A 22,046-nucleotide genomic window follows, 5' to 3' on the forward strand; every position below is an offset into this window, starting at 1 on the left:
AGGGGAGACATCTCACGAAAAGGCAATGGGGAGGAATGGAGGGTTTCCCAGAGAGAAGACCCACAGACCCTCAGAACTAAGAGCAGGAGCTAGCCTAGTGAATGGGGTGAAGGGAAGGAGAGGACATAAGAGGCATAGGGAGCAGTATATAGATGCGAATGTCCTGGAGACAGAGCAAGAGTCCTGTAGGCAACCGTAGGAAGTTCACTGTGACTGGTGTTCAGGCTGCAGAAGCGAGCCCCAGAGTACATCAAGAAGAGCCTTAAATGCACTGCCAGAGAGGTGGGACTTTTATGACGCCAGTGAGGATCCATGGGTGCTGGAAAAATGAAAAGCCATACAAGAAAGGAAGTTGTATCCTGTTTAATTCATTGTTGAATAATAAATACATAGTCTTACTGACCTAAACACTAAATAATTATTTAACCAGAAAATGGATGATTGGAAGGATGGTGGACAGGGACGACAGCTTCCTTAATAGGAAATAGCCATACATTATACTGGAAGATAAATGTAAATACCAGAATAGCTCAAATAGTTGAAAGTGGCTGCTTCTGGAGAATTAAGAATGAGGAGGGGTGGGAGATGGACGACTGTCATACTACTAGACTTGTAATATTTAACCTTGTAAATACACTTTTTAGAAGGATAATTGTGTACCTATATTAATATAATTTTTTTTTAAATCTATGTGTCAGAGTTCCTGTTGTGGCGCAGCGGAACCAAATCCAACTAGGAACCATGGGATTGCAGGATCCAATCCTGGCCTCACTCAGCAGGTTAAGAATCCGGTGTTGCCCCGAGCTATGGTGTAGGTTGCAGACACGGCTCAGATCCTGCCTTGCTGTGGTTGTGGTGTAGGCTGGCAGCTGTGGCTTCAATTGGACCCCTAGCCTGGGAACCTCCATATGCTGCGGCCCTAAAATAAAAAAACTATGTGTCTATCTCAGCTTCACCACTTAATTGCTGAATGATCAGTGCCAGCTCTTTTATCCTCTCTGTGGCTTAGTTTCTTCATCTGTAAAATGGGATAATAAAACTGCCTTGCCGGGTTATTATGAAGATTAAAGGATATATGTGAAGAGCCTAGCAGTGGGTCTGGAGCTTAGTAGAAGCTCAATAAATGGTAGGCATTTTCATTTCTTAATAACATATGGAAATGAGGGCTAAAAAGCATGTTTAAAAAGCCTGGACACAAGCCTTCTTATATACACCTTTAGCCATTGGAACACATCCTCTTATTTAATAAAGACATGACTATATTCTTAAACTACAGAAGAAGAAGTTATAATTCTGATATCAGAAACGAAAAACTAGTTAAATGTTTCAAAATATGGAGGTGTACTCAGCCTTAAAAAAAATATTTCTGGAGACAAAAAAAAAAAAAAAAAAAAAAAAAAAAGCACAAAATAATGTCCTTTGGGGAATCTGCTTCAGAAAACAGGGATTTGTGACAAGGTTATCTGGTTTGCATGTACGTTTACAATAAAAAGATAACCCGAGGTGATACAGGTGACAGTGACAGATTTAAAAAGAAAAGTGGGTTCGTCTAGCTATCAGGGTTCTTGTCCTTCTCACCTCTCAGGCCCTCAGATCTCCTGACTGCATACCAAAGGATCAAATAAAAAGGTCTCTAAACCTAATCCCAAATTCTAGGGTTCTAAGAATTCTTGGTTACGTGCTTTTGCCTTGGGACGTGGCAATAAACACACGACTCATTTCTCACTGGGCTCCTCGCACAGATGCATTTCCTTAACCTATCTCTACCTAAAACAAAGTGTTTCCGAATCACCGGCTCTTAGACTGTTATCTTCCCACGCCCAGCACCCGACACCCACCCTACAACGGGAACCCCAAGTGGCCCCGGCGGCCACCCCCGGAATGAGAACTACATCTCCCAGGGTGCCCCGAGGCGGGGGAATGCCCACTCGGATAGGCCAGGGGTCCGTGACGCTTAGTGTTTTGGCCCCGACGGTCACATGTTTCCTTTGTTGTGAGCTGCGGGGAGACTGGTGGCTGGAGGAGACGCCGGCGCAGGAGAGAGCGCTGCGCCGCGGGCCGCTAAGGGACCGCTTGGGCCACCTCTGCTGGCCACTGCTGCTGGCCTCTTCCAGCCTTCTTCTTGAGGTACCCGGGGATGACAGCTCCGGGACCGGCCGAAAGGCGAGGAAACGACCAGAGCCGGGGGCGGAGGGGCGGCTGAGGTCACAACCACGGGGATGTCTGCAGGAGGGAAGCCAGCGGCGGCCGGCCTCTGGAGCCAGAGGAGGGGGGACTGAGGAGAGATTGCAGCTGGGGCTACAGGGCTCCTGTCTGGGGCGAGGCGACTCCGAGGCTCTCTTGGGGGGTCTTCAGCCCCGGTTCCGTAACAACACTATGAAAGAAAGGGCACCCCCGCCTCCTGGCACTACCGCCCCGGAACCGCGGCGTTGCTGGCGTGCCCGCCGGGGGCGGATTGGGAGGGGCCTGGTCGCCGGGGCTGGGGGCAGCTGGTGCGGATCTCCCCGCCGCCGGAGGGACTGAGGTAGCTGGCAGTGAGGGCGGGGAGAAGGGTCCCGCAACTTGCCGATGGGCTTCGAACGGACCACTGCTCTTTTTTACTCGAAGGAAGTGCCGAGAATGCGAAGGTATCAGGTCAAGCTTTCCCATTTGGTGGGGGCGACCGTTTGGTCCTGACGGGGAGGACTGACGGGGTCAAGGTGGGTCCCAGCGTAGCGGGCCAGAACAGCCCCGTAAAGAGTTGCGAAATGTGTGCGGCGCTGTCACCTGACCGTTACCCCCGCCCCCACCGTCCTGCGAGCCTTTGTTTACCGCCGCTCGCCGCAGGGCCAGCGCAGAGAACGGAGAACTGGGCCCTGGAGAGACAGTCCCTGGGGAGCCCGGGCGGGCGGGGGAGCGGGCGTTCCGTCGGCTGAGTCCCCGCCTAACCTCCCCACCTTCTCACCACTCCAGGCCTCGGTTTCTTAATTTAGTTCCTAATGGCCCCGCCCCCAGATTCTGGACGCTGGAGGCGAAGGCTGTTAACGCGGCGGGGATTGGGGGCCTGCGGCGGCTAGCGGGCGGGACGACCGGGCGAATTCCGAGCGTTTATTGGAGGGTGCCTTGTCGCTGGGTGGACGTGCCCAGGCACTTCTTCCCCGCCTCCTTGAAGGTGATCTGGAGGACGCGCGGGAGCGCGCGCGCTCGCCTCTCGTGCCGCCGCAGCACTAGAGGAGCGGGTGGCGCGCGCTCCCGCGCTGGAGGACTCGGGCGCGAGGCCCCTCTGTCTGGCCGTCCTTTGCAGCTCTGGGGCCCGCGGAGGACAGCAGCCGCGGCGCGAGATCTGAGGGCCGGAAAATTAGCCCCTTTTGACTTGCATGGCCTTAGCTACCCAGGTGGTGGAAAGAAAGTCCTCAGACGAATTAGTTCTTGCCTGTTCTGTAAACAAGGTTTAAGTAGTTTAAAAAGAGCCGTAACGCCACGTTTTAGAGTGCTTTACAGTCATCCCTGAGGTGGTAACTGTTCAGTTTCAGTGGGTTTTAATAATTAATGACTTATTCTCTTGAACAGCTTTAAAAAAATCTCATCTTAGTATTTGCAGTTACAGATTGTTTAGGTCGACCAGCTGAGGATGCTTTTTGTTACGTCCTAAAATAGATTAAAAAGCTGCCTCCTGTCGACTAAAACGTAAAATTAGAATTATATTTTTTAAAAAAGGTAACTTGAGGATATATTTTTTAAAAGTAAGATTCTTCTATATTTGGGTTTAGATGAGTTGCTTCCTTGTTTGGGGAATATAGCTCTCTGTTTTGTGATGACATTAATATCTACAAGAACAATCGTTTTACCAGTATGTGAACGATGCGGTTTTCCTAATCTTGTGTTAATAGGGTTCCTTGGGTTTTTAATCAGATTTTCTTTTCCTGTAAATCTGTAGGAATTCACCCAAGACAGTGCATTTCTGTAGGAGGTAGATCGAGTTCCCTGGGTGAACCAGGAATTGAATATGAACAGTTCCCATTGGGTATGCATTCTTAATTTATTTTTAAAATTCAAGTTCGGATGACTGCACCAGAAAGAGCAGCTTCTGTGCCTCATCGCTTGTGCATTAAAGGCATTTAACATTTCTAAATAAGTACAAGATGCAAACCTCTAACCTTTTTAAAACATAAAACCACCACTCGTGAGCCTGCTCATCCAGACAAAGCCTGTAACTTAGTCTCTAAACAGGAAGAAGAAATAATATTCTGATTTAGGGCTATCAGCTTTAATTTAAACTTTCCTGGCTTTTGTCCAAGTTGCTAAAACTTAGTGCTTTTTCAGAAAACTTTGTTTTAGCTTCTTTGTTTTTCTGCCATTTTATCAAAACCCAAAGATCAAGCCTGTGAAAAACAAATACTGTTTATTAAATAAATGACTGCAGTTATTTTTTGTGTATACTTTTTTCCTACCAAGGAGTTTGGGACATCCTTTGTCAATAAGTATTTAGGTATGGACTGTACAATTTTTTAAAAGTAAATAAAATATATTCATAATATATCCTCATAAGTTTATGAACTATATATAAGATTATATATTTTTGTATTATTGTTTCTGTTGTGACTGAAACAGCATGTGGCCACTTGACAATTGTTGACATTTTAAAACCTCTATTCTTCCTCCTATTAAAAACACAATAGCTGAACTAGCTTTTTTATTAAACATTTTTTTTTACCTCTGCAGTTCTTTTTTTTTTTTTGTCTTTTTGCCTTTTCTAGGGCCACTCCTGTGACATATGGAGGTTCCCAGGCTAGGGGTTGAATCGGAGCTGTAGCCACCGGCCTACGCCAGAGCCACAGCAACGCGGGATCCGAGCCGCGTCTGCAACCTACACCACAGCTCATGGCAACACCGGATCCTTAACCCACTGAGCAAGGCCAGGGATCGAACCTGCAACTTCATGGTTCCTAGTCAGATTCGTTTCCACCACGCCACGACGGGAACTCCCTTGCAGTTCTATTTTTTAAATAAATTTTATTGGAGTGTAGGTGATTTAAAATGTTGTGTTAGTTTCAGGTATACAGCAAGGTAAACCAGCCATACATATACATATATATCCATTCTTTTTCAGATTCTTTCCCAATGTAGGCCATCACAGAGTATTGAATAGATAGATTTCCCCAAGCTTTAAAGTAGGTCCTTGTTACTGATGGATTCCATATGTAGTAGTATGTATGCCATCCCAACCTCTCAGTCCATCCCTACCTCCAAAGTTTCCCCTTTGGTAACCGTCAGTTTAGTTTCAAAATCTTTGAGTCTATTAAAGAGTTTGTCACTCTGCTTAAATTTGTTACCCAAGGGCTGCAATTTCATAGCATTTGGCACAGCTCAAAGTCTACCAGGAGTTCCCCTGTGGCGCAGAAGGTTAAGGATCTGGCATTGTCACTGCTGTGACTTGGGTCACTACTGTAGCGTGGGTTCAATCCCTGACCTGTGAATTTCTGCATACTGCAAACATGGCCCCCTCCCAAAAAAAGTCTACTTTTTATGTGCCATATGAAAGTTCCTGGGCCAGGGGTTGAATCAAAGCTGCAGCTGTGGCCTACACCATAGCCACAGCAACACCAGATCCAGGCTACATCTGCGACCTATGTTGCAGCTTGCAGCAATGCCAGAGCCTTCACTGGATGAGTGAGACCAGGAATTGAACCCTCATCCTTACAGAGGCAATGTCAGTCCTTAGCTTGCTGAGCCACAGTGGGAACTCCTACTTGACGGTTTCTAAAACTTACTCCTGTAAATAATTTGTGTCACCACTGTGGTAAACAAAAAGCATTGATTTATATAGGTTTTTTTTTTTTAATATATAGAGAAGTCATCTAAAATCTGTAAGTCTTAAGATTTTAAAACGAAACAATGCACTGGATACTTAAAAGAAACATGTTTCTAACAGGATAAAACCAAAGGGCATTAAGTTTACATGTCAAGTAGTTTCAGTAGTGTAGCTTTATACCAGGTATGATGTCTGATGATTAACTTTTTTTTCTTCCTTTGGGTTTTGGGGAATATTAGTAGCCAAAAGTTTTAAAGCAAGGGAGAGAAACACTGAATGGAGCAACTCAAATTTTTTGTTCTGTGATTTGGGAGAAGATAGTATTCTTTTTTCAGTTAAAGAGTCGGTTGTTTAGTCTGACGCATTGTTTAAGCACTTCTAAATTTTTCATCATCAAATTCCTCTTATTTTCATTAATCAAAGTAATAATGTATTGACTATTTGAGGTTCTAATAAGCAAGTGATATTCTTTTGTTATAATTCTAGACAAGGAAATTTAAGGTTTTTGTTGGTTTCTAATATCTTATGGTGGGTAAATATGTTCTTGGTGCCTTCATTAAGATAAATTAGAAATGTTAAAAATAGGAATTCCCATTGTGGCGCAGTGGTTAACGAATGCGACTAGGAACCATGAGGTGATGGGTTCGATCCCTGGCCTTGCTCAGTGGGTTAAGGATCCGGCGTTGCTGTGAGCTGTGGTGTAGGTGGCACACTCGGCTTGGATCTCGCGGTGCTGTGGCTCTGGCGTAGGCCGGTGGCTACAGCTCTGATTCAACCCCTAGCCTGGGAACCTCCATATATTGCAGGAGTGGCCCTAGAAAAGACAAAAAGACAAAAAGACAAAAAAAAAAAAAAAGAAAGAAAGAAAGAAATGTTAAAAATAACAGCTTGAAGACTGGACTTTAAATACTACATTTGTAAAATTTGATTTGGGCACCACTACTCCAAGACTAAAGGTTTAAATTGAAAATTTAAGGGTATAAATTTACAGTTTTTAAAAAGCAGTCACTAAATCGACTGCTTCAAGTAAATTAGTGTTTGAGAAAAGGGTGAAAAAACTGCTTGTTTTCTGATAGCCACATTTTATATATAATTTCCAACTTTTAAATAATGGATTTACTGTGTTACAGTGGCTTCTGGCTTTCCTTCTTTTGAGTTGCTATATATTTTTAGAGATAAATCTCTTATTCATTAGCCTCTTTGCTGTTTCTGCTATGTTGTTCTTCACTCAAAGTTTGATTTGAGAAAAAGGAGTAGTGTAGAGCATAGCGTGTAGCAATTCCTTATGCAAGGTGTAGGGACCATGTTAGTCAAAATGTTGGTGTCCTTTACTGTCTGGTACTTATTAGTCTTTATAAGCCCCTCACTAATCCATACTATCTTAAGGCTAATAGTAACTTTTTTCTTTGTATAGGTCTCCTGCATTCTAAAGGAAAAATAAGCTTGATTGCAGTACAACTACTCTCTAAGATCAATTCTGGTATTATATATCTCCTTTGGACTTTTTATGCTAACCTCCTCTGCCCCTTGCTCTGACCTATTAGGTTGGTAAGTATTATCTAAAATCCCTGCAGAAAATTCCCCGGGTGGATGCCTTGCCCTTCTACTCCATAAGGTGTAATTCTAGAGTAGATCAGTCATGAGAGAATCTCTTCCAGTTTGCACCTGTATTTTCTGCTAGAGAAACACAGAGAATTTAAATCTATTTTAGTATCAGTCTTGGAGTTCTTGTTTGATTCTAATCTTAGCCAATCTTACATAGTCTAAAATGGTGTCTGAGTCCAATATTCACCACCCCAGTGCCAGACAGAGAGTAGGCTCTCTGGAATTGTTTCTTGAATTGACCCAAACCCCTACATTGGCTCAGGAACTTATTGTATTTTTTTCTTTTCTTTTTTTTTTCCCTCCCAACCTCACCCGCAGCATATGGAAGTTCCCAGCTCAGTGATTGAATCCAAGCCACAGCTTGACCTATACCACAGCTGCAGCAATACTGGATCCTTAACCCACTGTACTACAGCACAAATTCCAGGATCTTATTGTCTTATTGGGAAGAAACTTACTTAGCTAGGACTGACAGTCCCCTAATTGGACCAAGTTGAAATACTCTTTACCAAGGTACACACAAGTTAGATTGACCTACACAAAAAGGAAACAAGCAAGATAGCATTCACCTCACAATCAAAGCATAATCAGGGTATAGAGAACTGTGTTTGTGTATACATGTAGAAAAAATCAGTAGTCTGTAATCCTGGTTTTTAAAGATCAACTTTTGAATTTGCCTAAAATTGTTAAGAATTTATGAGTTCTATTTATAGATATCTAGGTCAGAAACCAGAACCACTTGTGTTTAAATTCTGTGCACAGTTCAAGATTCTAGTATTTTTCGCTTGAGTATTCCTCTCTTCTCTGTACAAAAAGAAAAGAAAAAGCGAAAAGAATTGTGCTGAATTGGTTGGTTTCTTTTATTATTATTATCATTATTATTATTATTATCTTACTTTTTTAGGGCTGCACCCACAACATATGGATGTTCCCAGGCTAAGGGTCAAATCGGAGTTATAGCTAGCTGTGGGCCTGCACAGCCACCGCAACACTGTATCCAAGCCATGTCTGCAACCCACACCACAACCCACGGCAACACTGGATCCTTAACCCACTGAGCAAGGCCAGGGATTGAATCTACGTCCTCACGGATGCTAGTTAGGTTTGTTACCACTGAGCCACCATGGGAACTCTCAGTTGGTTTCTATAGGTACTAAAGTCTATAAGGAAAAAAAAAGCAGAAGAAATGTGCATTTATATACTAAAAGATTTTAAATAACTACTTGATAAGCAGGGTGATTTTTTTTTTTTTTTTTTTTGTCTTTTTGTCTTTTTGCTATTTCTTGGGCCGCTCCTGCGGCATATGGAGGTTCCCAGGCGAGGGGTCGAATCGGAGCTGTAGCCACCAGCCTACGCCAGACCCACAGCAACGAGGGATCCGAGCCACGTCTGCGACCTATACCACAGCTCACGGCAACGCCGGACCCTTAAGCAGGGTGATTTTATATGGATAATCTAGATAGCTAAGAATTAAAACACTGAAATTTTTTTACCTGAATTACCCAGAATACTTGAGATTTTCTTATTAATTTCATAATTATGTAAGATATTAATTTGCTTTAAGGAATTGTTATTCAGTATTGGTTTTCTTTGCAAAAGTACAACTTCCAGTCAAACTGAAATCTACTAAAATCTTTTTTCAGTATATTAGTAATTAATGCTAATTATACTTGAAGTAATTACTATTTCATTTGTATATTACTGTTCTCCATTTACTTTAGGTGTGGAAAAACTGGGGCTTTGACCAAGCAAATGCTAAAAAGGTATTTTATTTATAATATTTATAAACTGTAAATATTGTTATTAGAAAATATAACTCATTTTCCTTTAACCAGGGATCACATAGACCATCAGAGTAACAGGGAACAATCCTGTCCTAATGATGATATAGGAAGGCAGCATCACAGTCATTTCCGTTACCAAATAAAATATTTACATACTCCTTTCCATTCCTTCCAAATATCCCCAGTCCCTCTTCTACCATTTCTCCAGCCTTAGAAATACTAAAATAGGAGTTCCCATCATGGCTCAGCAGAAATGAATCTGACTAGCATCCATGAGGATGCAGGTTCAATCCCTGGCCTCTCTCAGTGGGTTAAGGATCCGGCGTTGCTGTGAGCTGTGGTGTAGGTCACAGATGTGGCTCAGATCTGGCATTGCTGTGGCTGTGGTGTAGACCAGTGCCTATAGCTCCAATTGAACCCCTAGCCTGGGAACCTCCATATGCCATGGGTGCGACCCTAAAAAGACCAAAAAAAAAAAAAAAAAAGAAAAAGAAATACTAAAATAAATTATCTCCATTCTTTTTTCTGGAACATAGGCCAAAACCATTTGTTTTTAAATCTGCCTAGCCATCCAAAACTTGTTCTATGACATTTTTTAGTTCTGCATTTGGAAATAAACTCTTAGAGTGCCCTTAGTCAGAAGACTCTCTTAAAAATCTTCCTTTCAGGAGTTCTCTTACGGAGCAGTGGGTTAGGGATCTGGCATTGTCACTGCAGCGACTTGGGTGGCTGCTATAGCATGGGTTTGATCCCTTGCCTGGGAACTTCTACACACCACAGGTGTGACGGAAAAAAAAAAAAAAAAAAAAAAGAAAGAAAAATCTTCCTTTCAGGTAAGATTGTAGCTTTAGGAATGAAGCTCCTGAAGGAAATGATGGAGAGAAAGAATGGATACTGGCTTTTCTAGACAAGTCATGTAACTTTGGCAGTCAGTTGAAAGTCTGGTCACTTTTGCACCCACTAACTTGTGTAGGTATTACTTTCAGTTATATGTCTTTAGAACAAATATTTTCCTTTTGTTTTGTCCAGAGATGCCTACTTACTTGCTCCTTTTCTTTTTTTCTTTCTTTTCTCTTTTTGGTCTTTTTAAAGCCGCATCCATGGCATATGAAGTTCCCAGGCTAGGGTCGAATTGGAGCTGCAGCTGCTGGCCTACGCCACAGCCACAGCCACACCAGATCCGAGCCACCTCTGTGACCTATACCACAGCTCACAGCAATGCTGGATCCTTAACCCACTGACCAATGTCAGGGATCGAACAGGTGTCCTCATGGATACTAGTCGGGTTCACTACCACTGAGCCACGATGGAATCTCCAGTTGCTCCTTTTTCTAATGGGAATAATGATGCTTTGATATTTTCTGTTTTTGGAAGAATTCAGTGTGTAATTTTATGTTTCATTTTCTTGATTATAAGTTCATTAATGACAAATCTTAAACCTATATTAGATACTATATACTTTGAGGTGTTATTAAACTTGTCTTTACATTTTTAACCATTCCTAGTTAAAATAAAAATACTTTGTGTAAAATGGGAAAATAAAGTCTAGTGAATTACACCTGGAAGCCCAAAAGATACACTCTGAAATATATCTCTATTCAGAGTTTATATTTTGTGCTGTTGTGAACTGGTGAATGGGAGAGTTCTCAGAAAGTCTGGAGAAGGTGAGGCTGTCCAACAAGCCAGGCAAAAGCTGCTTGGAAGGAAGTAGCCCAGATCTATGAGATAGTCTCTTTTGTATCTAAAGCAGTTAATAAGTTATCTTGTTGCTGTTGAGCGCTTTGTAGGAACAAGTGATTTTATAGCTGTTCTAATTCAGGATTTTAAGTTCTACATTGAGTGGAAGACCTCTCGTCAATAAACAACCAAGGAAAATATCTATGAGAATTAAGGGGCGGAAAATAGCATAAAAAGACCCTTAATTCATATAAAATTTTATTTTATTTTTTATTTTTTGGTCTTTTTGCCATTTCTTGGGCCGCTCCCACACATATGGAGGTTCCCAGGCTAGGGGTTGAATTGGAGCTATAGCCACTGGCCTACGCCAGAGCCACAGCAACGCGGGATCCAAGCCAAGTGTGCCACCTACACCACAGCTCACGGCAACGCCAGATCCTTAACCCACTGAGCAAGGCCAGGGATCAAACCCTCCACCTCGTGGTTCCTAGTTGGATTCGCTAACCACTGAGACACGACGGGAACTTCTCATGTAAAATTTTAATCAGCCTTGTGTTAATACAACTCACTCAATATTACTATCCCCAAATTTATCAGATATAGATACAATAAAATACCAGAGACAGTGCTAGATTATTGGATATAGAAAGCAGAGTATCCTTTCATTTATGTTTTCTTTCTTTTCTTTTTTTTCTTTTTTGGCCTCCTGGCAGCAGCCAGGGATCAGATCTGAGCTGCAGTTTTGGCACTGCAGATCCTTAATCCACTGTGCCAGGCCAGGGATTGAACTGGTGTCCCAGTGCTCCAGAGGTGCCACAGATCCTGTAGCACTGCAGTGGGAACTCCTCATTTGTGTGTTCTTACTTGTCCCTTCTAGCCAAAAGGGAAATTCATAGTACTTGCAGTATGTTATCTTGTTTTGCATTCTAGGTACATTTGTATTTAAACATTGAAGAAACTTGTTGCATCGGGTTAAGAACCTGACATAATGTCTGTGAGAATGCTGGTTCGATCCCTGGCCTCCATCAGTGGGTTTAGGATCGTCATTGCCACAAGCACTGGCGTAGGTGGTAGATGCAGCTCAGATCTGGCATTGCTGTGGCTATAGTGTAGGCCAGCAGCTACAGCTCCGATTTGACCCCCTAGCTTGGGAACTTCCATATGCCATGGGAACAGCCCTAAAGAGGAAAGAAAAAAAAAAAATCTGGAATTCCCATCGTGGCTCAGTGGAAACGAATCTGACTAGTATCCATGAGGATGCAGGTTCATTCCCTGTCCTCACTCAGTGGGTTAAGGATCTGTCATTGCCGTGAGCTGTGGTGTAGGTCACAGATGAGGCTTGGATCTGGTGTTGCTGTGGCTGTGGTATAAGCTGGTGGCTACAGCTCCGATTTGACCCCTAGTCTGGGAACCTCCATATGCCATGGGTGTGTCCCTAAAAAGACCAAAAAATAAAAAATAAAATCTAAAAACCGAGTACTGTATAATTATAGTGCAGATTTGGGGGAAAATAAAGAAAAACAAAAATAAATCTCTTTAACATTTTGGCATATGTGCCTTATGTTTTCTATGCCTAGATACACTGATACTTAACTTTTTCTATTTTCTTTACATATTTTTTGATATCTGCTTTTCACGTACTATCTGGATACTTCTTCCCCATGTCATTTAATAGTCTATATAATTTTTTTTTTGGACTGAAGAGTTTCTGTTTGATTGGTGACGAAGCCTACAGACTTCTTGGTCACTAAGATTAGTCTATATAATTTTTAATGGGTGCATGGACTGTATTCCATCCTTAAGATATACTGTGGTTTAGCTAATCACCTATAAGTTGTTTTAAGTATTTTCTATTAATACAGAATTGAACATCTGTAGATAAATATTTCCATATAATCCTGATTATTTCCGTAGGATAGATTGCTAGAAAGGGATTTTAATGGTCAAAAAACGTACATATTTTAAAGACCATTGATAGATACAGCTAAATTCTTCTCTAGCAACACTATATTAAAATAATTTTTTTAAATTTTAATCTTTGCATGCACATCTTTTTATTTATTTATTTATTTATTTTTGTCTTTTTGCTATTTCTTTGGGCCACTCCCACGGCATATGGAGGTTCCCAGGCTAGGGGTCCAATCACAGCTGTAGCCGCCAGCCTATGCCAGAGCCACAGCAACGCGGGGTCCGAGCCGCGTCTGCAACCTACACCACAGCTCACGGCAACGCCGGATCCTTAACCCACTAAGCAAGGGCAGGGACCGAACCCGCAACCTCATGGTTCCTAGTCGGATTCGTTAACCACTGCGCCACGACGGGAACTCCTTAAAATAATTTATATTAGGATTCTGAATATAGTCAAATGCTATGTCTTGAAGCATTCTCACAGCTCTACATTCAGTAGATGAACCCAGTTGTGGAAAAGGGAAACAGAACGTTGTTAGTAAATCACAAGGTGTCTATTACCCTTTCAAATTATTCCTACTGTTCTAATTGTATAAATCTTTATTAAGATGAGATAGTGCTTTTACCCTGTATGAAATATGTTGTTTGATTTTGTTGTAGTGATTACATCAAAATGAAATTATGTAATTTGAATACTGAACTTTTTACATATTGAAGTGTTTTAACTTTTTTTACTTTTAGTCACATAAGGAAGATCCCTAACAGTTACTTCTCAACAATTATATAGTCATCTGATGTAACAATGGTACTAATATTGGGACGAAGACTAAACAGAGAGGATCTCGGGGTGCGTGATTCACCAGCAACAAAGCGTAAAGTTTTTGAAATGGACCCTAAATCTCTGACAGGCCGAGAGTTTTTTGACTTCTCTTCAGGATCATCCCATGCTGAAAACATACTGCAGATATTTAATGAATTCCGAGATAGCCGCTTATTCACAGATGTTATCATCTGTGTGGAAGGAAAAGAATTTCCTTGCCATAGAGCTGTTCTCTCAGCCTGTAGTAGCTACTTCAGAGCTATGTTTTGTAATGACCACAGGGAAAGCCGAGAAATGTTGGTTGAGATCAATGGTATTTTAGCTGAAGCTATGGAATGTTTTTTGCAGTATGTTTATACTGGAAAAGTGAAGATCACCACAGAGAATGTACAGTATCTCTTTGAAACATCAAGCCTTTTTCAGATTAGTGTTCTCCGTGATGCATGTGCCAAGTTCTTAGAGGAGCAACTTGATCCTTGTAATTGCTTAGGAATCCAGCGCTTTGCTGATACCCATTCCCTCAAAACACTCTTCACAAAATGCAAGAATTTTGCATTACAAACTTTTGAGGATGTGTCCCAGCATGAAGAATTTCTTGAGCTTGACAAAGATGAACTAATTGATTATATTTGTAGTGATGAACTTGTTATTGGCAAAGAGGAGATGGTTTTTGAAGCTGTCATGCGCTGGGTCTATCGTGCTGTTGATCTGAGAAGACCACTGTTACATGAGCTCCTGACACATGTGAGACTCCCCCTGTTGCATCCCAACTACTTTGTTCAAACAGTTGAGGTGGACCAATTGATCCAGAATTCTCCTGAGTGTTATCAGTTGTTGCATGAAGCAAGACGATACCACATACTTGGGAATGAAATGATGTCCCCAAGGACTAGGCCGCGCAGGTAAGAAGACTGTTTACGTATGAACAATAGTATATGTAATTAACAAAAGTTTTTGTTTTTAAAATAGTTTAAAATCTGAGTGTAATTTCAGTATCGTCGTTTATATGCATTGTCTGCAGGTGGCTTTATATAATCTGAGATTTGTTTTAGATTACAGATCGTTAGAATTTCTCTCCCAGTGAAGACTATATTCAACAGTAGCATTTTTTGTTTTTGTTGTTCTGAGCTGTGAGAGGGTATTGCAAAGGGTCTTCACAACCATGCATGTTTCAACCCATTTCTTCTGATTTCTCTTTACCTTTGTAGGGTACCAAGTCATTCCACTTTTCTTTCCAAAGGGTCTTTGGCTATAAAGTAGCTAAAGACTTTGTTAGACTCTGTTGGACTGCCTCTGCTTATAAAAAGAATAATTTGTTTATTCTCAGACCAAACTTTTTCATAACAAACATGAAATACCTGTATTTTTACCTGAAGTAAATAAGCTGGTATAGATTGAGTGGATTCTCAGATGTAAAACCCAGGTGTCAGATCTTTTCTTATTGCTACAGTTACTATATTTAAACCACCTATAGATTTTAATTCATAAACTCTAGAAAAATAATCGCTATGCCTTAATAATGGGAGGAATAGTATTAATGTATTTTACAGTGAATAAGCAAAAAATGGCTGAGAAATAAAAAATTTTTTAAATACTTTTCTGACAAAGCTAATTGTGTGTGAAAAACCACATAACATAAAATTTATATTCTAACCATTTTAAGTGTACTGTTTAATAGTGTTAAATATATTCACACTGTTGTGAAACTAGTGTTTATTTTGTTTTCCTACACTATCTCCACTTTTCCTATAAATTCACTCTAGCATACCTCTCAAATGAACATTTTTAGCATTGATTTTGATTATCATTGTTTTGGAATGTGATTAAAATTCAGCATATTTTGAGATAGCATGTCTTTAAAAATCTACAGTAGTTTGGATATAGCAAGGTTTAATCTGTTTCCTCATATGTAGAATGAGAATGATGATAAATAGTGCTTACTTCACAGGTTTTGCCATTGAAACTATCAATGCAGTAATCTTTAAGGTACTCAGCATAGAAAGTGGTACATGGGAAATGCTTAAAATATTATTAGCTATTATTATTTATATGATGTTATGTTGATCTGACCCACTTTAAGAAAACTCCCAGTAGTTGACTGTCTGAACTTTTTTATAAATTGGGAACAATATTGGGTAACTGTTATTACAAAAAATAATGTAGTATTTCTTTGTTTTAGGATTAGAAAGTGCTTTTTTTCCCCTCCAAGGAACTGTCCTTTGTTAAAAGTAATTGTTTTATAAGAAACAAATACTCTACTTGGAGTTTCTGTTGTGGCTTAGAGGGTTAAGAGCCCAACTAGTATCCATGAGGACGTCGGTTCAATCCCTGATCTTGCTCAGTGGGTTAAGCATCTGGAGTTGCTGCAAGCTCTGGCGTAGGTCACAGATGTGGCTTGGATCTGGCGTTGCTGTGGCTCTGGTGTAGGCTAGCAGCTGCCCCTCAGATTTGACCCCTAGCCTGGGAACTTCCATATGCCACAGATGCGGCCCTAAACAGAAAAAAAAAATTTTTTTTTTTCACTCTTATTCGTTTAACAAAGAACAAAAAGCTACAATTTTATTCTATAAAATATACTGATGATTTTTTTAAAGTTCTTTTTAGGACTGTTAAGAGGCTTCGGCTGAGCTTAAGAATGTGAAAGACCAAGATTCTTAAGTGTATTAATAAAGAAAGCTAAACAGGGAGTTCCTGCTGTGGTGCAGTGGTTTAACAATCCAACCTCAGGGGCTCAGGTCACTGTGTAGGCTTGGACCTGGGATCTTCCATATGACATGGTGCAGCCATTAAAAAAAAGAAAGAAGAAGAAAGCTAAACAGCTTTGGGACTGTTCCAGAACTTTTCTGGACAAACATTATCTCTCCAAGGGCAAAATTGTATATTTTTCCAAACAGAATCCCCTTGTGGTAGACAGAATGATTGTGGGTCAAATAGAGTTAATAATATCTATCCTATATATCTCCTGTCTGTATAGTATTAGAATAGGAACCAAGGGGTATATGTTGTAGAATCAAAGTAAATCATTTATATTAACATTATTTATGTATAAAGATATAACTGGAATGAAATCAGAATGCAGCCTAAAGATAATTGGGCTTAGATTATAATTAGAGAATTTTCTGATTTTCTTAGTTATCTGATTTTAAAAAATACAGTTTTACATCCAATTTTTTTTTTTTCTTTCTACCTTTTGTAGGGCCGCTCCCACAGCATATGGAGGTTCCCAGGCTAGGGGGTCTAATAGGAGATGTAGCTGCTGGCCTATGCCAGAATCACAGCAACACGGAATCCAAGCCGAGTCTGCGACCTACACCACAGTTCACATCAACGCCGGATCCTTAACCCACTGAGCAAGGCCAAGGATCGAACCCTCCATCTCATGGTTCCTAATCGGATTCGTTAACCACTGAGCCACGACAGGAACTCCTACATCCAATTTTTAAGGGAACTAATCCCTTTCATATAGTGAAACACATCTGTATACAAGATTTCGATATCACTTCTCTTTAGGAGGTGAGTAGGATAAAAAACAATTATATTGAATTTGCAGACTATTGTAAATACAATAGCAGATATTTATTTTATGTAGGCATTACATGAGAAATCTGAAGAGGAATCCTCTATTTTACAACTCTGCCATCACCTTCTGTCCCTTAATATTCTGTCTTTCACTTCTCTGTTACTGCATGTTAGTACTAATCACTAGAAATCTCCTTATCTGAACAATATGTGTTATTTGTACAGGTTCCCATCTTTGGGAGAAGCTCTAAACTTCTTTGTAAGATGAGTGATGTCTCTCCTTCTTCAACTGCAGTTTACTCCTCTGACTTCTGCTCCAGTAGTCACCCTACTGAAACGCCTCTCAATCAGATCATCACTGACCTCCTATTTGTTATTTGTTAGCCTCTTTTCGGTCTTTATTCACTTTGATCTCTCTTTAGGATCTGACATTTTAAATTGCATTACTCCCTCTTGAAACTCTCTTCCATTAGCTTTGGGAGTACCATTTCCCTCATGGTCATCTTCTTCAGCTACTATTTTTCAACTTGATAGTTCTTTATCTAGTCTTCAAAATGATATTCCCTTGGTTCACATCTCTTTACTTGCCCTGATACTTGCCTAGACGATCTCTTCTCTTCTCCTGGTCTTAATTACCATGCTTGCTATTGACTTATCAAACCTATATCTCCAGCCAAGACTTTTTCATTCATTAAGCCAATGTCTTTCTAAAATTACATATATAGGGAGTTCCTTTTATGGCTCAGTGGGTTACGAGACTAGTATCCAAAAGGATGCAGTTTGATCCCTGGCCTCACTCAGTGGCTTAAAGATCCAGTGTTTTGCCACGAGCTATGGTGTAGGTCACAGAGGTGGCTGGGATCTGGCATTGCTGTGGCTGTGGCCTAGGACAGCATCTGCAACTCTGATTCAGCTCCTAGCCCAGGAACTTCCATATGCTGCAAGTGCAGCTATAAAAAGAAAAAAAAATTATCTCTGGATTAGGACAATGACAGTCTGATCCCACCACTCTATAGTTAGGTTATACTCTTCACAGCATCCAGTATTTTTTTTCTTTTTTTTTTTTTTTTGGCTGTGTGGGCAGCATGTGGACGTTCCTGGGCCAGAGATCAAACCTATGCCGCAACAGTAACCAGGGCCACAGCAGTGACAATGCTGGCTCCTTAACCCACTGGGCCACAGAGGAACTCCTCATCCAGTATTTCGTTAGTGTTTATCATGTGCCAAGTATTCTCCAGAGCTCAGTGCATACTGGGTTGTTTACTTACATATATACCCATGTGTCTCTTAAATAACAGAGAAAACCTCAAGATACATTATTAAAATCAGAGTGTGATGGCAGTTTCCTGGAAACATATAGGACATAAGACCATGAAAGCTTCAATAATCTGCACCACCACTTTTAAACCTTGGGTACATAAATAAAAAATAGTAGAGCCCAATTACAAAGGAGTAAAGCTTAGGAATAGACTTGTCATTTTATTAATATGTTATACAACTTTAAATCTTTATATTAATGTATAATACCATTTTTAATAATGCCAAGTACAAGCCTCATGATGCATTAAGAATACTGGCTTCACACAGGGAATCTAATCGCTTGTGATGGAACATGATGGAGGATAATGTGAGAAAAAGAAAAAATATATATATATATTTGTGGGTCACTTTGTTGTACAGCAGAGATTGACAGAACATTGTAAATCAACTATAATGAAAAAATTTTTTTAAAGAGTACTGTCTTCAGAATCAGACAGGACCGAACTGGAATCTAGCTCTACATAACTAGTTAAATATGTGACCTCGGATAAAGCATTTTAACTTCTCTGTGTATCAGCTTCCTCATCTATAAAATAAGCATAATGCCATCTACTTTGTAAGATTGTTATGAGGATTAGAAATACCATATGAAAAATGCATAACCTAGTATTTGACATCAAATGCTTATAATAATTATTGCTGGTTTCATGAATAATCAAAATATATTATAAATTTGTTCTGTATTTTTATAGACTAGGAAATGTGGTTTGCTATCAAGTGGTTTATTTTTTAAGTATAAATTGTTCCTATCCATGGAAAAAAATATTTGCCATACTCCACTAAGCAATAGAGATAGCTAAGATTTAATAAGATCATCATTTTGGGTTTGGAATTGGTTAATAAACTACTTTTCTAATACCTTCTACTATCTCTTGTCTAATAATCAGTTACTGTATAATGAAAATAGGAACCTAATTTCCATAATGAAGACAGGTTCAAGTTCTTAAATCAATGAGAAAACTAAGATTACTTTTTTTTTTTTTTTTTTTGGCCACACCTGTGACATACAGAAGTTCCCAGGCCAGGGATCAGACCCATGCCACAGTAGTGTCAACACCAGACCTTTAATCCACCTCTCCACAGGGGAACTGCAAGATTTTTAAGAAGTAATATTTTTGAACTCAATCTTCTGCATTTTTGTTCCAGTCCCACAGTTTACTGTTTTTATACATGTTAGTTTATTGTTATTTTGAACCCATTTTTATGTGAAAGTACTGCATACATGTGTACAAAGGTCTGCTTGACCCTTGATATATCAGTTATCATCCCCCAAAGGATACCTCCCCATTATCAGTTTTTTTTTAACTCTTTTTAGAAATATTCTTTGCATATAGAAGTGTATGTTTACACACATATATCCCTACTCTTTCTTATATAGATTGTAGTATACTTCACCCAAAGTTATATACCTTGTTTTTATCACTTAAAAGTATCTTGGAGGTTGTTCTGTATCAACACACACAGGTCTTCATTCCTTTTTTTTTTTTTTTTTTTTGTATTTTTTGCCTTTTCTGGGGCTGCTTCCCACGGCATATGGAGGTTCCCAGGCTAGGGGTTTAATCAGCGTTGTGGCCTCTGGCCTATGCCAGAGCCATAGCAATGCGGGATCCGAGCCAAGTCTGTGACCTACACCACAGCTCACGTTAACACCACCAGATCCTTAACCCACTGAGCAAGGCCAAGGATCGAACCCATAACCTCATGGTTCCTAGTTGGATTCGTTAACCACTGCACCATGACAGGAACTCCCCTTTTTTTCTTTCACTTTTTTTTTTTTTTTTTTGTGTTTTTAGGACTGCACCTGGGGCATATGGAGGTTCCCAAGATAGGGGTCCAATTGGAGCTACAGCTTCCAGCCTACACCACAGCCACAGCAATACCAAATCAGAGCCACTTCTACGATCTGTACCTCAGCTCATGGCAATGCTGGATCCTTAACCCAGCTAGCAAGGCCAGGGATCGAACCCAAGTCCTCATGGATACTAGTTGGGTTTGTTACCACTGAGCCACAATGGGAACTCTTTTCACTCTTTATTATGGAAAATTTCAAATTCATTCTTTTTTAAGAGACATCTATGCCATTCATGGATACCATAGTTTATTTAATCCATCTCTTAATGATGGATATTTAGGTTGTTTCTAGATTTTTTTCATCACAAACAATGCTCAGTGAATATTCATGTATATATGTTGGATAATTTACAGCCTAGATTGCTACAAGTGGAATTGCTCAGTCATAGGATATGTACATTTTAAATTTTGGTAGATATTTTAAAAATTGCCTTCCAGGGGTTCCCGTCGTGGCTCAGCAGTTAGCAAATCTGACTAGCATCCATGAGGACATAGGTTCGATCCCTGGTCTCGCTCAGTGGGTTAAGGATCTGGTGTTGCCATGAGCTGTGCGGTGTAGGTCGCAGATGCAACTCAGATCCTGTGTTGATGTGGCTGTGGTGTAGGCTGGCAGCTACAGCTCTGATTCAGCACCTAGCCTGGGAACCTACATATGCTGCAGGTGCAGCCCTAAAAAGCAAAAAAAAAAAAAAAAAAAAAATTGCCTTCCAGTTTATACTTTATGCAAAAATAATGGGAGTCTACATTTCTCCATTCCCTTACTGGCACAGTATATTTTTAGCTTTTGTAAATCTTTGCTGCTCTGGAAAAGTGAAAATTGATATCTCCCAATTTTAATTTCTATTTCTTTAATGTGGAAGACTGAACATCTTTTCCTGAGTTTGAAAATCGTTTGTAAAAAAAAAAAAAAGGAAGGAGTTGCCGTCGTGGCACAGTGGTTAACGAATCCGACTAGGAACCATGAGGTTGAGGGTTCAGTCCCTGGCCTTGCTCCTTGGGTTAAGGATCCAGCATTGCTGTGAGCTGTGGTGTGGGTTGCAGACACAGCTCAGATCTGGCATTGCTGTGGCTCTGGCATAGGCCAGTGGCTACAGCTCTGATTAGACCCCTAGCCTGGGAACCTGCATATGCCGTGGGAGTGGCCCTAGAGATGGCAAAAAGACAAAAAAATAAAAAATAAAAAGGAAAAAAAAAGAAAATTGTTTGTAGATTCTTTTCTGCAGTTCATTGAACTCTAGTGTATCAGAATTCTGATTGCAAGTAATTGAAATCTGCTCGCCAGCATAATCGTAGGAGGGAGATAGATATGTTAAAAGGGTACAGAGGAGTTCCCATCATGGCATAGCAGAAACGTATCCGGCTAGGAACCATGAGGTTGCGGGTTTGATCCCTGGCCTCGCTCAGTAGGTTAAGGATCCAGCTTTGCTGTGAGCTGTGGTGTAGGTCGCATACATGACTCGGATCCCATGTTGCTGTGGCTGTGGCGTAGACCAGCAGCAACAGCTCCGATTAGACTCCTAGCCTGGGAACCTCCATATGCCCATGGGTGTGGCCCTAAAAAGCAAGAAGACATAAAAGGGTATAGGAATTCAGTATCTTGTAGAACCTAAGGGCAGAAATTCAGCAGGATTTCCAAGACTAGAATAGGCTAATGAAAAGCCACCAGAAACCAAGGTATGCCCTGCCCTCTCTCTACCTCTTGCCTCTGCTGTTCTCTGCATACCTGCATCATTCTCACTAGTCTGGCTGGATATGACCACTCATGGTCTAT

The 22,046-nt window shown here is 40.6% G+C and overlaps 1 protein-coding gene across 14 annotated transcripts in view; it reads left to right on the forward strand.

The window, feature by feature from the left end:
• The window catches only part of KLHL24 (kelch like family member 24), a 43,314-nt gene continuing 23,224 nt past the window's right edge, over positions 1,957-22,046 (forward strand). The window contains exons 1-5 of one of the 14 annotated variants that reach the window (XM_021069902.1): positions 1,973-2,627; positions 3,917-4,003; positions 7,206-7,339; positions 9,118-9,159; positions 13,507-14,487. In XM_021069902.1, the coding sequence (XP_020925561.1) occupies positions 13,568-14,487 (920 nt within the window). In that variant the 5' untranslated portion in view covers positions 1,973-2,627; positions 3,917-4,003; positions 7,206-7,339; positions 9,118-9,159; positions 13,507-13,567. Of the gene's footprint in view, positions 2,628-3,916; positions 4,004-7,205; positions 7,340-9,117; positions 9,160-13,506; positions 14,488-16,948; positions 17,477-22,046 lie in introns of those variants that run through there. The other 13 variants (XM_021069901.1, XM_005652345.3, XM_021069905.1 and 10 more) reach the window with 13 other exon arrangements.

The sequence above is a fragment of the Sus scrofa genome, chromosome 13, assembly GCF_000003025.6.
Source record: "Sus scrofa isolate TJ Tabasco breed Duroc chromosome 13, Sscrofa11.1, whole genome shotgun sequence".
Taxonomy (NCBI): domain Eukaryota; kingdom Metazoa; phylum Chordata; class Mammalia; order Artiodactyla; family Suidae; genus Sus; species Sus scrofa.